The sequence below is a fragment of the Genypterus blacodes genome, unplaced genomic scaffold (assembly GCF_046128005.1).
Source record: "Genypterus blacodes isolate CSIRO-AG114 ecotype Tasmania unplaced genomic scaffold, CSIRO-AGI_Gbla_v1 ptg000055l_1, whole genome shotgun sequence".
Taxonomy (NCBI): domain Eukaryota; kingdom Metazoa; phylum Chordata; class Actinopteri; order Ophidiiformes; family Ophidiidae; genus Genypterus; species Genypterus blacodes.
In genome coordinates, this window is record NW_027466867.1 from 3,001,726 (window position 1) to 3,018,073 (window position 16,348).

General features: G+C 48.5%; 1 protein-coding gene across 4 annotated transcripts; it reads right to left on the reverse strand.

Moving 5' to 3' along the window:
• Nucleotides 1-1,130: 1,130 nt before the first annotated feature.
• Nucleotides 1,131-16,108, reverse strand: LOC143001957 (ATP-citrate synthase). Of its 4 annotated transcripts, none has more exons than XM_076151828.1 (30): nucleotides 15,949-16,108; nucleotides 13,074-13,256; nucleotides 12,419-12,541; nucleotides 11,668-11,730; nucleotides 10,972-11,162; nucleotides 10,802-10,881; nucleotides 10,105-10,235; nucleotides 9,794-9,912; nucleotides 9,565-9,701; nucleotides 9,194-9,255; nucleotides 8,882-8,999; nucleotides 8,637-8,791; nucleotides 8,226-8,316; nucleotides 7,909-7,965; nucleotides 7,044-7,073; nucleotides 5,561-5,702; nucleotides 5,307-5,475; nucleotides 5,100-5,204; nucleotides 4,805-5,001; nucleotides 4,628-4,709; nucleotides 4,422-4,532; nucleotides 4,203-4,330; nucleotides 4,026-4,119; nucleotides 3,782-3,936; nucleotides 3,500-3,650; nucleotides 3,252-3,395; nucleotides 3,001-3,114; nucleotides 2,797-2,879; nucleotides 2,584-2,660; nucleotides 1,131-2,493 (listed from the first exon to the last, which is right to left on the reverse strand). In XM_076151828.1, exons 2-30 carry the CDS (start codon nucleotides 13,230-13,232, stop codon nucleotides 2,399-2,401), a joined length of 3,363 nt encoding a protein of 1,120 aa, XP_076007943.1. In that variant the 5' UTR covers nucleotides 13,233-13,256; nucleotides 15,949-16,108; the 3' UTR covers nucleotides 1,131-2,398. The 4 variants fall into 4 exon arrangements, with proteins under 4 accessions (XP_076007943.1, XP_076007944.1, XP_076007946.1 ...); XM_076151829.1 differs by lacking the exon at nucleotides 15,949-16,108 and adding an exon at nucleotides 13,401-13,498; XM_076151831.1 differs by lacking the exon at nucleotides 7,909-7,965.
• Between the last annotated feature and the right edge of the window lie 240 nt (nucleotides 16,109-16,348).

Genomic DNA, 16,348 nt, shown 5'->3' on the forward strand with positions numbered 1-16,348 from the left:
TCAGTGAAGAGCTTGACACACCAACATCCACATGCACACACACGCGTGTGTGTGTGCCTCACCTGCTGGAGGATGTCCTGCACGGTGCTGTAACGGGTCGCCTTTAAAACGGTGTGAGGCTGTTCTGGAGAGACTTCAGGGACCTGGACAAAGAACATGTCGTCCTCTCCTCCCCCTTCTCCGCAAGATTCTGCCCCCCCCCCCCAAGAAATTCAGTCAGAGTGAAAACTCTGTGTACAGGCGGTGTACCAGCATGTGGACGTGGAATTTTAAGGTTCAAACTAAGTGAAGCAGATCAGAGCACAAAATCTGAAAAATTATCAGCCTTAAAATTTACAGCACATCATTCACTGTCTGTTTGCGGTTTACAGAATGGCCACAAGGGGGAACTAAAGCCTCAATAATAGACAACACTACACTATGAGCCAAGTGCGAACTGAGGCAGGAGTAGTTTCACGACACAAACTTGGAACAATGGAAGAGGGGAATATTAAATGATGTAATACAAACAGATCAAATCTAATGATCAATTAATACCAATAAAACCTATTACTTGTACTCTTTCAATCAGCTTTGAGTCTATGTATGCCTCCTCTCTCATTTTGAGGCAGATTCTCCCGACGCATCCCTCCCCGGCCTGCCAGCTGTAGACCAGCCTGACCACTTCCTCCTCGGGCGCCAGGGGGCGCTGTTGGGCACAGCGCTTCACCTCGCTACGCTCCTTCGAAAGAGGAAGCTTCTCCTCACACAGGAAGTACTCTGACGGGTTTTCTGTGGATGGTACAACCTGCAGGAATTGCACAACATATCACCTGACCTGCCATCTCGCTCTCTCTCTCTCCGTGTGTGATGTTTGTGCATGCGTTTGCCGTTAACTCACCGTGTATCCTCAGGGTGTCTCACTCTAAGCGGCTCCTTAACTCAAATCACCTGCTGAGGTTTCCTGAACCTTTCTCTTGTCTCTCAGTCTGGTTCAGTCGGCAACACAATCATGGGGAGGACGACGAGATTCTAATGATTGAGATGCACCTGTACATGCTGAATATACACTTAAAGCTTTGACTTGACTGGTAGAAAGGTCTGTATATGGGTGTAATTTGTGTCCAAAGACAACAGGACCACAGCCCAAATGAAAAGTAAAGGTTTTTATTGTACCACTATATAACAGCATATATTAAAAACAAAAACATAGCATTTATTTCACAGTTAAATAAAAACAGCAAAACAAAAAGGTCAAACGGAGCAGAGGCCATACAGTGGGCATGTACGAAGCGTCTTGAGGCGACGTCAAGTCATCAGAGAAAGTATTTCTTCATTTTCTTTACACAGCCAGACATCCATAGTGCGTGAAGTGAAGCAAACCGCTTTCATGGTCCCTCGCCAAGAGAAGCTTTAAGACTCACTGGGCACATTCATGAAACACTTTGTTCAACCCCTTTACATCCTTCCACTACATTTGTTTCCTGACAAATAGAAATTGATTCAGCAATGCAGAAGGTCCAGTTTTTTGATACTTTGTGTGAAAGACTTGAACAGAAACACCTCAACATTGCAATCTAAATTAGTTTATAAATTTCCAACTACAAAGGAGGGTTGTGGCACGAGGAAAGGCGACGGTGGAGTGTCACTTACATCGTCACGCGATTGCTTATAACACAAGATGTGGACAAGCCCTGTAATATCTGCCACCGTACAATTGATCACCTGGTTTAACAAAGACATCAAATACTTCAATTACTTTGGTTTAGCTTTTTGATGATGGTAGATTAGAGCGGAATTGGAATCGCGCAAAGGAAATGAACTGATCAGATCTAAATTTGCATCAGACACAAATCTTCAAAGTGAACTCGGTAATCTTTGCTTGGGTCTCACACTGTCAAATGCTGAATACAACACCAAACTGTTGTTAATTTTAGAAAACAGGGAAATGACAACATACAGAACTTGCCGAGCTTGAACGTGACTGAACACTCAACATTAACTGTTAAAGCAAAGGAACATGACCGTGTTATTAAACAGATTCATGTGCGTTTCCCCCCCTGAGCATCGTCCAATTGTGTGCTACTGCAATCGCTGGAGTTTGCATTGGTTTGGCTCTTTGTTCAAAACTGAATAAGTTAAATTTCAGGCCATCTAAACAGTCGGTCAAAAACCTCAATTTAAAAATATAGTTCCCCTTTTACTCCATAAAAACTAGATCAGAAACTCCTCCCCCCCAACCGTCCCAACAGTACCTTCATCTTCCAGAATCATCCCACCCAGTTTTTCCCCAAAGGCATCCGTGGTCATCAGCATAGAGTTTAAGTGTGAAGTGAAATGCTGCCCGACTCATTTGGGGCGGTTTCATCCGGAGGCATGTCCGATCCGGAGGTGTGTGTCCCACTGCGCGGCGTGGCGTTTACATGGACATGTGTTCAGGAAGCACGTAGGAGATGTCATCCCAGGGATGGCGGTACAAACCCTGCTTCAGCCTCTTCTGGTCCAGGTAGTGCCCTAAAGCAACACAGGTGCAAGTTTGATTTCCTGGTTTAGGATTGCAGTCAGAACGCTGCTGAAGCACCGAGACGAGCTGCAGCTACTCACCAATGAAGCCCATACTGCGGCCCAGCACAAAGATCCCATTCAGTGCACCGATCTCCACAAACTCGTCTGCTTCATCCCTGGAACGCACACCAGACACATCAGGCAGTGATTCAATCATCATTGAAATTGATGACATCATCAATTTCATACATGAAGACTGAAGCAGCCCCCTTTTGTCTCCTCAGCCTCACATTAAAGTTGAAACCTTCTTACCTCGTGAAGCCTCCGCACGTCCTGAGCAAGTCCACAAAGGCCACGCCGATGAAACCGTCTACGTTCAGGATCAGATTGGGTTTCTAAAGATGACACAGAAGTCAGTGTGGTTGAGAAATAAACCAATAAAGGAGAGGCAGTTAGGTCAAATATTGTGTGGAACTTTTAAACAGAGTGTTAGTGTCATCAGTCTGCCTGCAGCACCTTGGAGGTGGTGATCTTCTCTACATCTAAGGCGTAATCCAGCAGCTGGGTGGAGGGGAATTGCTGCTTTACAAAGTCCTTCAGGATCTGCACTCGCATGTCCGGGTTGTTTATCTGCCAACAGACGGGACGGAAACGGAAGGAAACGTTAGGTGACAGCAGCGCTTTGTGTTTAGTTGTAATGCAGATGTAAATAATGTGGCGGTCGTCACTTATGGAGGACGGCGTTGTGAGTGCAGAGTGCCGCTTACAGATTTGACCCTGTGACCAATGCCCATGATCAGCTTGCCGTCCTTCTTCATCTTATTGACAAACTCCATTGGCAGCATGCCGCTGTCGAACGCCTTGCTGAACTGCTTGGCCGCCGCGTCCAGAGCTCCTCCAAACCGATCCCCCTGGAACAACAACGCACCGTTTCACAACAGGAAACCGCTCTGTGGAGATCAACGCAGCCTTTACTCATAAACGGCAAACAGATGTGAGCGTGTGAGGGACTGACGATGGTGAGCAGGCCGGAGGTCAGGCTGGAGATGAGGTCTTTGCCCGCCCGTGCACAGACGATGGTGTTGTGAGCCCCGGACACAGCGGGGCCGTGGTCGGCCGTCACCATCAGGCACATCTCGATGAACTGGCAGGCGTAGCGCGGTAACCTAGACAACAGCACAGCGAGGCTCGTCACGTTTACGGGTCGGATAAATATTTATAAAAAAATCAATTATTCAACGCCACCGACAAACCCGATCCGCTAACACCGGAGTGTCTCTCCCTCGCTCAGACGTACCTGCGCTGGAACCAGAGGAGGCCCAGCACCCCGCCCAGACCCATCTCCTCCTTGAAGACCTCTGTGATGGGCATGCCGGCGTAGATCAGCTCCTGGCCTCGCTCGTCACAGATGCTCGTCATGAAGGAAGCCGGTTTACGGATCAGACCCAGCTCCTGGTTCAAACACAGCAAGAATAAAGAAGATGTGGACCAACGTGGAAACTATATGAAGCCTGTTTGGATCCAGCTGGGAGCGTTCTTACCCTGGCCCATGAGTAATCCATGGGGACTGTAGGGGGAGGAACCTCCTGGGCCGGGACGATGGTGCCACAGATGACCAGGTTATCATAAACGGTCCTGTTTCAGCACACACACACACAAACATTGGTGAAAATGTTCCCACACCGTTTGCTGCCACAGTTTGGTACGATGCCTCTCACCTGATGACGTCGCCCAGCTCGTCAAAGCTCCGGGGCACGTAGGCGCCGGCTTCCCTCAGAGCCTGATTCTTGGCCACCGCCGTTTCGGAAGCCTGGTTGGCACAGGCGCCGGCGTGGCCGAACTGAACCTGAGGAGGTCGGGGATCGCGGGTTAACACGGCGCCACTGGCGTTACAAAATAAAAGCCCCAAATGAATTCCTTTGGCTCTTCCCACAGACCTCAGAGGAGAACATGGTGGCACAGGTTCCAATGCACCAGCACACCACAGGTTTGGTGATCCGGCCCTCTGTGATCCCTTGGCAGATCCTGTACTCCTCTGTGCCGCCGATCTGAGTGTGACAGCACCGGATTAGAAACACGTCGATTCATAAAATGCATACAGGAGCCGGAGTAAAGCCTGAAGGTATAAGGAAGGAAGTCTCACCTCTCCCAGCACCACCATCATCTTGATCCCTGGGGTGTCCTGGTAACGGAGGACGTGGTCCATAAAGGTGGAGCCTGGGTATCTGGACAACAACAACAACAACAACAGAAAGGTTTTGGCAACTTCCCCAGACTCCTCCCTCACCGTGCGCCACGCCGCCGCCCCTCGCGCCGTTACCTGTCTCCCCCGATGGCCACGCCCTCGTAGACGCCGTCGGTGGTGCGGGAGATGATGTTGTTCAGCTCGTTGGACATTCCCCCGGAGCGGGACACGTACGCCACGCTGCCCGGCCGGTACAGTTTGGACGCCAGGATGTTGTCCAGCATGCCGCCCGTGTTGCCGATCTTAAAGCAGCCTGGCTTAATGCCACCCACCTGGCAGATAAGATAAGATCGACTCTGTGAAGTGGTTCATACCGACACACACACAGATTACACACGCAGGGCGGCGTGTTTAGCCTGAGGTCACATACCGTGGCCGGGCCGATGATTGTGACACCTTTCTCATCTGCCATCTTGATCATCTTTCTGGTCTGGGCTTCGGGGATTCCCTCGGCGATGATTGCGATCGTGTGAATCTGTAGATGGCAGAGCGAACAAAGTGACCAATCAGCTTTCAAATGGCTGCGACTCTCTGGATGATGATGATGATGATCCAGGGTGGTTTTGTTTTTCCTCACCTGTGAATACTGCATGGCTTCCATCGTGCTGTCGAAGGCGGAGCGCAGCGAGGCGAAGCTGATGATCACGTCCACCTCCGGGTGCTTCTTCATAGCGTCGGCCATGTTCTTGTAGACGGGAATCAGGATTTCTTTGTGGCCCCAGTAGAACTTCTGCTTGTGGTCGCCGCTGAGAAACACAGAAACAAAGGGCGACTGATTAATGAAGCTTCAGATACTTAAGAATAAAACACAATGTCTCCCTCTAAACCTACGTGAAGGGGTAAACCATGGCCGCCACAGACGGCTCGTCCCTGGAGCACACGTAGTCAAAGTCCAGCATGCCTTGCACGGCGCGCGTCTGCATGCCCCAGACGATGGACTTGGTGCTTTTGCTGAAGAGCGTGGTGGCTTTGGCTGAGGAACATGAGACGGCACAGAGAGAGCGAGAGAGAGAAAGAGAGAGAGAGAGAGAGAGAGAGAGAGACACACGTTAGAGGGGGAACGTGGAGGAGGAGGAGGGAGGGGAGGTCAGGATCAGGAAGGCCACAGGTACAGGGGTAACATCAAGCACAGGAGGAAGAAAGAGAGTGCACACTTCAACACAAACCAGGACTATTGCAAACACTGCTACACATGTTTTTTGGAGTACGCAAGGTCCCACATCAATCAAAAGTGTTTGTCGACCTTCAAATACTCTGGGAGGACAAACCTGCGACCCGTCTTTGTCCATCCAGTTTGTCTGCATTTGGGGAATTCTGCACACTCGACCCCTTTGACCCGATCGGCCTTGAACCATCGTTCGACACAAACACGCAACTTTGTAGCAGTATTTGTAAACGTCCATGACCTCCACACACACTTCTTATTCTGTCCGCCCCCTCGTGCTCCACAAGATTAATACAGCGTCTCAAAGTTAAAAACCTAAATGAACTGAACACTTTAAACTCCACACTGTTAGTTCTGTGAAAGCCAGAGACGCCACACACTGTACAGCTTTGGGGATTCATAGATGGATTCTTTGATAACCTTGGATTTGTGAGTGTTTAGGGAGGAAACTGATCCCAATCATCAAGGGACTTCACCAATGATGTACTGCTGTGTTTAAGATATGCAACAAACAAATTATTCTCCTTTACTTTCATCGTTTTAGACATTCCAGCAATATTCTCACCCCCATTCTTATTAAGCCTGAGAGTTACTGAGCGCTCCAAAGCGATCTTGAGATAAACACACTTCAAAGCAGCAAAGCTCCAGATACCACAGCGACCCAGCAGTGCTCAAGCTCCCCCCACAACACGCACGCACACACACACAGTTATGTTGTGCGTCCGAGTGCAACAAGCAGAGATCAGTTGCACACACAAATGAGGCATCGGTCACAACTGAACGCCGCCTGGACAGAGAGGAAGAGTGAATCATTTGGTTTTAGAAAGAAAATTGCAAAACACATTGAAACAAATCCACCCAGAAGGTCATGTTAACGTCTCCGAGTCTCCCCTCCTCTCTCTCTCGCTCTCTCTGCATGGACTTACTGCCTTCTGTTGTCACATCTGAACACTGAATAGGGAAATCTTCTTAAACTAATGGAGACTGGGGGTCCATTAAGGGGAGGGGCCACAACCATGAGGACAAAAACAGGGAGAGGCCGGAGAACTGCAGAGGAGGAAATAAAACACAGAGCAGAAGAGGGGCAGAGAGGAGGAGGTGGAGGAGGAGGAGAAGGCGGGGAGACAGGTTCATCACACCCTTCCATACCTCCGCTGTAGCCTGAGGAGGCCTGTGCTTCTGTGGCCCCACAGGATGGAGACACACACACACACACACACACACACACACAGACACACACACGACACAATGAGCACAAAAAGAGAACAAAACAATGAGTTCATCTTCAATTTGATTCCCACAAAACAACTTCAATTGCATTCTACAGTCAGCCGCATGTGTGTGTGAGCGAGTGTGTCATGGACGACGTCACGCCGTGTAGAAGCTGAGTGACAGCAGAGGAAGGAGCATGCAAAGCTCGGCTGCTGCACGGCTTTAAAAAGCAAAACTAAAACATTCTTCAGCCACGACTAAACATCTCAACACTACACAGCCCACACTGATCTACGTCTAACTCTATAACCAGAGTCTACACGTCTAAACCTGATCAACCAACACCACTCTGAGCATTTAAAGACCAAGCAACAAGCTCAATGTGTAGAATTTGAAGAAAGCTGATGACATCATTATAAATCTTCCATAGCAGATGAATGAACTGCAACCGCAAAAGACTTCTGCAACAAAAGGAGCGACCGATGAGGAGCAGACATGTAGACGTGAGGCCACACACACACACACACACACACACACACACACACACACACACACACACACACACACACACACACACACACACACACACACACACACACACACACACACACACACACACACACACACACACACACACACACACACACACACACACACACACACACACACACACCCATAGATCAGGAGAGCCAACGGGGAGGAGCAGAAGCAAAACCGACCCTGTATAGTGTGGCGTGGCGTGGCGTAACGTAGCGTGTTTGGCGGTGGAGTGCAATGTGGGCGTGGCACACCTGGGACTTACCTCTCCAATCTGCTGTGACCACATTCCTCGAGGGCCACAACAAAGACTGAAGCGAGTCTTAAGAGAAACAAGCACGGGAGAGGGGAGGGGGGGGGAGAAAAAAAAGACGACGGTAAGTGGACAGAGCGCAAATTAAAAAGGGGAGGGGCTTAGGGGGAGGGGGCGGAGACGTAGCGGCGGCAGAGAAATACAACAAGAGAGTAAGAGAAATAAAAGAAGCAGAAGTGTATGAATATAAATGGAGTCTTGCCGCTGACAAAGCACTGCGGGGAGGAGGAGGAGGAGGAAGAGGAGAGGGGAGCTGCTGCTGTAATCACCTGCAGGGAGACCCGCCTTGGACATTTTGGTCGGACTGGAATCAGCGGGCCTGTGCTCGGAGAAGGAGGCCGTCCTGGTGGCGGCCGGTGTCTGGTGCGGAAGAAGAGAAACGTTGCATTATTCACAAACGTACAGGAAGGAAGACGAGAGATGAGGCAACTGGACGAAGGTTCTGTGCCCTAAATCAAACTTTTTTGAACTACAATGATTCATATTTGCAAGTTAAAAAATGTGTGCTCTAAGGGGAAATAGATTAGAAGAGGTAAACAGGAAAAGCCAGAGTAAGAGATCAATCATAACATTAGAAAAGAGGAAGAGGAGTGAATTTATGAATGAGCGGCGGCTCTGCTGTGATGTTGAGGCGATTAGGAGCTATAAATACACATCCCCATGTTATTGTGTGAAAATACCACAACGCTGGCGCTGGCGTTGAGCAGGAAGTTGGCGGTGTGCGCGTCCATGGGAGGCTGGTTGGGGATCGGCCGGTGGCCCAGAGCCATCCCCACGATGGCCGTCATGTGGGTCTCTGTGCCAAAAACATGGATAGGGATACCAGTGGTCTTCCCTGCAGAAACAAACGCACCCAAAGCTTAGAAACAGTCCAAAGGACACTGTACACACTGTACACACAACCATGACCTTCCTCTTCACTCACCTACTTCCCCCATCACCCTCAGCCCCTCCTGGTAGTTTGGCCCGCCACGGCGAACAAAGATGGTGACCTCATGCTCCTTTAGAGGGCCTTGGTAGTCTTTGATGGCCCTGACGATCCCCTGCGGTAGTGAGATAGCACTAGTGAGTCAACTGGGTGTAAACCAAAGAATGAAGCAACAGTCCTGTAAACCCCACACCTTATTTACTTTAAGAAGAAAAGAAATGTAATGTTTGACACAGGTGGTTAAGTCAAGTGGGAGCCAAGTCCGTGTTTGAACATGACTCCAGACTGAACGCTTTGAACGCGTCTCACCTTGAACGTAGCTGCGACATTGGTGAAGTTGGCAATGCTCCCCCCAATGATCAGAACTTTCCCTGCAAGGAGATAAGACACACACACACACGTCAAGAGAGAGTCAAGCGCTCCGGTGTAACTTGACACTGCGGCACACACACACACAGCTCGGTGGTAGGCATGAAGTCTATAACTGGAGACCTACAAGGTGAACGCCGGCCTTACGCAACACTTAGAGACGTGCAGCTGAACGACTGCAGGCCGGAGAAGGAAGCGTGAACAAACTCCTGCTCACAACGTTTATGAGACATCAAACTTCTGCTGCTGTAATCTAAGTCGTCTCCTGCACATTTTGCTTATTTGACGGCGTCCGGTTGAAGTGCGCCCACCTTGCTGATGCTTCTCGCGGGTCATGAGGGAGAGGATGGTCTTTGCGTAGTCGTAGGTCTGCTGCTCGCTGGGCGCCCCAGAGTACTCGCCGTAGTTTGCCAGCTCGTCCACCCCGCCGAGGTCACAGATTGTGTCACTGAGAGAATGGAGACAGACAGTTCCTTTAATGGCTGCTGATTCATGCGTTTCACTTCCACATTACGGCTTTGAACAAACTGTGGTGCCCACCTGTACACTACTGAAGCCCCTCCTCCCGCCACCATGGTCCAGATCCTTCCACGAGGGTTCAGCAGCGTCAGCTTGAGGCTGGCGCCGCTCTTTGCATCCAGGTCAGCTATGTAGGCCTCCTACAGCGGAGGGACCACAGAAGGGAAAGGCACTCTTGGTAAATTAGCAAACAAGGCCGAGAACAGAAGCTCAACCAAAGACATTTAAGCTGCTTGTGCGTTTAAATGAAACAAAGGCGGCGTGCCAAACTCATAGACAACCTTCCCCTCACACGCCAGTCAAAACACGTTCTGAACGAGTCACATCCTCACCTCTGGATAAGCTTCTCTGCCAAAGGGCGGAGGAAACTCCACGTCGCCCCATTTGGCCTTGCAGAGGTAATCGGCCGTGGCGTCGATCTTTGCTGCCATGTCCAGGACGTACACGCCTTCATTCGTGACAACTGGTAAGAGGGTCAAACAAGGAAGAAACATCAAATTGGACTTGTTATCTTTAAGCCGATTGTTATTTAAACACATCTGCACTGGATTCATGCGGGCAGAGTGATCCTCTGTTACGACTGTGCCCGGCCCGGCCCTTTCACATTGTTTGAGGTAATGACATAGGAGAGCGGTGCATCATTTTCAGCGGTATCAAGAAAAACAGGTATAATGACATTATTCCTGCTGCTTCCGCCTTATAATCAGCAGAGAGAGAGAGAGAGAGAGAGAGAGAGAGAGAGAGAGAGAGAGAGAGAGAGAGAGAGAGAGAGAGAGAGAGAGAGAGAGAGAGAGAGAGAGAGAGAGAGAGAGAGAGAGAGAGAGAGAGAGAGAGAGAGAGAGAGAGAGAGAGAGAGAGAGAGAGAGAGAGAGAGAGAGAGAGAGAGAGAGAGAGAGAGAGAGAGAGAGAGAGAGAGAATCCCCCCCGCCCGCCCCAGTGACAAGCCTGAATATCTGCTTGAGCTTGACTCCACACATAACGCTCCCTTTGTTATAACTTCACCTCACATGTCCCAGAAGGTAAACGTACCTAGGGGGTTGATCTCCAGGTATGTGAAGTAGAGGTCCTCATACAGGTTGAAGAGGCCAACGATAAAACTGGACAAGACGCTAAAAAGGCAAAGAAATTGGATTGAAATCAGCACAATAACAAAATAACACCCGACCACCCGTTTTTTTTGGAGAATGATGGTTTCCTACTCTTTCTTATCGTCGGGGACGTTTGTGAGGAGCTGCTCTTTGACTTCGTCCCCGCTGAGCTTCTCGTCCACCGCCACCATCAGCCTCTGGGCCTTGGCGTCCACGTCGCCCACCTCCACTCCTCCTTCGTGGTGGAAGAGGACCTGGTCGCCCTCACGTGTGGCGTAGATGCACACGTAAAACTCTTCCTCCTGGGTGAGCAGAGTTCAAAGTTAAGACAAATCTATACACAGCACACGAGGGGAGGAAATACTGATTTTGCAGTATTTCTAGGTCACTAATCACAAAAGCAGGACAACACCATGAGAAGACCTCATCACACACAGGAAACATGCTGGATAAAGATAAGGTAGAGTCAGAAACCAGGATACATTGTCTCAAAGGACGAGTAGCAGTTTCTGAACGACACATCAGGACAGGAAACGGGCACGGGGCCAAGACAAGTTTAAGTGAAAACAGTGTTGCAAGTTGTTTGCAAATAGCAGAACATACATTATTTGCTGAAGAGTCTTGAGGAACACCCGGTTCCTTATTCTAACCCATGCAACCCTTTGAACACAAGTACAGGCTGTCATTTTGTTTCTTTCTTCTCAAACTAACTTCAATCCAAGGAGAACAGACAAAAGAAACAAAGTTGACCTTGGTCTTCAAACATGACGCAGACTTTAGAAACAGAAGACGCTCCCAACACATTACCTGTTCGTGTGGCACAAACGGCTCGATGAGGAAGTTCTTCAACACACCGTTTGCTCTCCCCACCTGTTGAAGAGAAGGAATAGTTTGTTTAAACTCGTCTAAACTACTTAGGGACTCAACTGGAAACTTCTGGTCAGGCGTGGATGTGAATAGATTTAGTGAAGGTAATGACTTAGCAATGTCTTCACTGTGTGTGTGTGTGTGTGTGTGTGTGTGTGTGTGTTACTTTATGGTGGCATCTATAAATAGAAATGTTAAAGGTATGGCTGGCTTTGACTATATACTGGAATAATGCAAACAGGTTGTGCGAGGTGTCGGGTAAGGATGGCGGGATGACGGGAATAGATCGCCCTCCTCCGCTGGGACAAATTACCTCTGACCCCACAGATCTAAACATAAACACACACACCGGTCGCGACAACATGCCAAAGCACATATGCTGGGACGGTGAGGCTCGATAGCATTGCAACAATCATTGGCGACATAATGACATTGAGGAACACAGCTGTCACCGTGGTTACATACAATGTTCAGTGAGCAACAACCGCCTTTGTATCTGGCTTCCAAGACATTTCAGGTGTGGAAGACCAAAATTGAATCTTTAAAGTGTGTGTGTGAGTTGGTGTGTGTGTGCAGAGTGGTAAAGGCTCAGTCAAATGAAGTTGTTTTGACAGCTGATGGCACGCGACAGCTGATCTTTCACACAAGACAGGACAGCCAACAGGAAGACACACAGACAGTGCCGACTCACCGTGGTCTCTCTCATGAGGTGGCCTTTGAGCCACTCCTGGACACCTTGCAGGTCCAGGTTGATGCCCACCAGCCCCAGCTTCCCACGGCGCTTTATCAGCTGGTCTGGCTTCACCACCAGCCGCTGAAGGGGGAGCCAGCAAAAGCCATATTGGTTAGATATTGAACAGGAGCCAAGACATCAGGTCAAACAAACGCACCCAAACTTTACTGTGACCAGTTATTAGTCTCAGGCACTTAAATAGGTGTTAGTTATCCTTTCATCTGATGTGATACAAACACACACACACACACACACACACACACACACACACACGATGGTTGCTCAAGCAAGGGAGGAAACGCTTGCTTAACCTTTCAGTCAACAGCGAGTGTATTCACCCTATGTCTCATGTGAGGCAAATACACTGTGAGTGTAATAGGAGGCACATGAGCTGCACAACGTCCAGAAGTATCACATTATATTAACCCCTCATGCAAATAGATTAAATATCCTGTTCACAAAAAAAACTCCTTCAACATTCCTTCAAATATTTTGGATGCAGTAGTAGTAGTTCAGCAATCTAAATTAGTTTAAATTATTAAAGTACACTCAAGGTCACAGTTTCAATAGAGTAGCTCTTGTGGTCACACTGAGTGCGTCGCGGCAGCCTCACCTCTGTCAGCAGCCATGGGTGCTCCTGTGCCAGGCGGTCCCAGTCGGTCTCACAGGTGACGCTGGCATAGCGGAAGCGGTTCTGCACTGCCGCTGTGGTGCAAATGTGTTTGTAGAGGAATTCCTTTCCGGTCTGCTCTGAGATGGCCTTCGCTGACATGCTAGCACTGAGTTAACACAGGACCTGGAGGAGAGAAAGAGCAACATTTAACTTCATATAAACAGAAACAATCAGATGTAATGTTGATACAAGACGAGCTAGAAACTCATGTTACTGAGAGCCACGGGCAGAACAATGACACTAATATGATTTGAATGGAATTCAGACCGAGCAGCCTTGTAGAGCCTTCTGCTTCCTTGACAGCAACACTCGTCAGTTTGTGGCTCTTCTATTTGAACACAAGCCTGTACACACATGAGGTGATGATGTGTTCACTGGCAGTGGTGTGACACGCAAACGTGAACATCCCAGCCAACCAGCCTGGAGGACAATGTCTACTAGGTCATAAAATGATGTGGATATTTGTCTACGGGGTTTTCCCAGCTTGAAAAAAAAAGTTACAAACGTGATTGAAATCTGCGCAACTGCCACATTTAGGAAATAAGTAGACTTTGATCCACACAACTGTATGCTGCATACAGATGTGCATGTACTTTGTCCCAGACACATTGGTAACACCAGAGTCATAAAAAGGAATCTTATGATATTGCATTAAAACAAACAAACAAAAACACATCAGTACATTTAACTGATTTATTTACTAAATGTTTATTCACTATACCGCCAGGCTGGATGATCACGAAGCTGCCGGTGCGGTTAGACACCAGCTGAGCCTCCTGAGAGGTGTGTGTGTCCCGCAGGTGATCTTCTTAACGCCGCTTCTATTGCGTCACACATCTTTAATAATGGAACTCTACTAGCAGTTATGAGCGCGAGCCGAAAATATATAAGGGGGCGCAGAAAATAACCGAATTATCCATCATCGTCTGACGTCACAGCGATCTGACGGCAGACACACACACACGCTCCCGCCGGATGCTTCGAGCTGGAGCGTCGATTCCTCCACCGAACGCACGCAATGGAGACGAAACCATCTTATTCACGTTAAGATTTGTGTTGTTTCGGTTTATTCTCTCACCAGACGGAGCGCTCCGGTGGTTTACAGAGATTTGACATTTATGACTAATGAATACAGATTATCCAGTAGCAAACACTGGTAAAACATAAACTCAACAGAAAGTACTTTATGTTTAATCATTTCCAGTTGTACAGAAGCACATTTACCAACCGGTGCAGTGGTCTTGCATTTCTAATATGTATGTGTTTGTGTGTGAGATCATCAGTTCAGTCACTTCATTTCAAACTAGAATCATTAAATACAGATTGTATATTGCATGTGGGAGGAATTTGTTCTCTGCTGTATCCCACACGCTGAGGTGGAAAGGTACCTGCACTCCTTCCTCCAATTATAAAAGAGTCTTGGCCTGATGTGCAATAAAACCCCAAAACAGCCTTGTTCATTAAGAAGGTGTGGTGTTATGTCTGGGTGTCAACCCGTCTCAAACCTAATTAAAAACTAGTTTTATAATTACATGATAATCGCTGGGCATCTCAACACAGCACAGATATGATTGGAATTTTACAACAAGAAAACCCGATGAACTCTTTGAATTGGACTGGGATGGCTGCAGTGGCGTTCAAACAAACCCAACGCCTTAACAATCCACTTTATGACAACACAGCATGTTGTCAGACCTGCTCAGTCAACTCATCCCTGCCAATGCTGCTCCAGTCAACACATACATACACGCACACTTTTGGCCCGTCCTTTCTTTAAGTACTTGCAGTTTACAGCTGGGGAGCTTGCGTGAGGCGTTCAGGTGCTGCATTAATAAACAACATCAACCACCATAAAGCAGTAAACCCTGATAAATCATCTTATCTAATCTCGCTAATAGACATCAATAATGGAGGTTTCTCAGCATCTGTGTCACCCCGGATGCAGTTTCAGTGTGTAACTCATCACACACACACACACACACACACACACACACACACACACACACACACACACACACACACACACAGGCTTCAAGATGTTAATGATACATTAACGAGCTACTTAGCTGGGATTTAGCTTTAAAAGGCTACGCTGGAATGCTTTCAGAGGCAGATGCCACAGATTTAACCTTACATAATCCAGTGGTCAGGGCATTGTTCGAGTCGTTTAAGCGTGAAATGTGTGTGTGTGTGACGGCGCGGATTGGAACAACTTGTACGGCTCTGTGGCCTGGACAAAGATGCCCCAAAAACAAACGCACCACATCTGCCGTGTCGTTGCATCACTTTTACAGCGACAACTAACAACGCTACTTTCATGTGCGTCAGCTGGTCCAGCCGCTACCACACCCACTAACAAAGATGCCCGGACGAGCTAAACCAAGCAAGTTGAATAACTGTGTCTAAACTGTGAGGGATACCGGAGAAACTACCTCCCGGGTGTAACAGACCGGGGGGCGCAGGTAGTGAGGCGTTCAGGCCCGCGGGGAAGTAAACACGCTTGTCCGGCAGGGAGACGCTGTTTTGGGGGAAGATGTCGCGGTAGTTTAGCCTGCATTGGCGGCGCTTCTTGGCCCAAGCTTTCCAGAAAACACAATGAAGACATGATAGTTTATAGTTTAACATTACACCACCGGGCAGCTAAGCGGGACGACGTAGATACATGGCGGCCGTGTCGGGGGTGTCGGTCAGGGGAACTTGACAGCATCATAACCGCGCGTCCTCACTCACTGGCCGGCTAGCTGCTGTAGCCGCACACTACTAGAGCATAAAGCTCACAGGCTCTAAGCATTTAAAATGTAGGAACATATGTTACCTTGTCAATGGAAGTAGCACCTCCTCGGGAGTGTCGGGACGGCGTCCTGGTGGAAACTGGCAACGTTACGGTCACTTCTTTCACCGGAGTCTACTTCTGCTGTCAGACGCCACCTCACTGTCCTGTCGCACCATAATCTGGCGACCGATTACGCGTCCGCGTGACCCCTCCGATTGGCTCGTACGTGGTCACGCGGAAGGAGAGGCCACGCCCATCGTCATCATGCTTCAATACCCACATTAAACTCACTGTCAGGACACATGACTGGAATTTTGAATGAAAGATTAAAGCAAAAATAACATACAATTTTGAGAACTTACTTGTAATAACTGCATGTAAATATATATAATAATACATAAATATTGGTCAAGGCTAAATTCACGTTAACTATCAAATACTT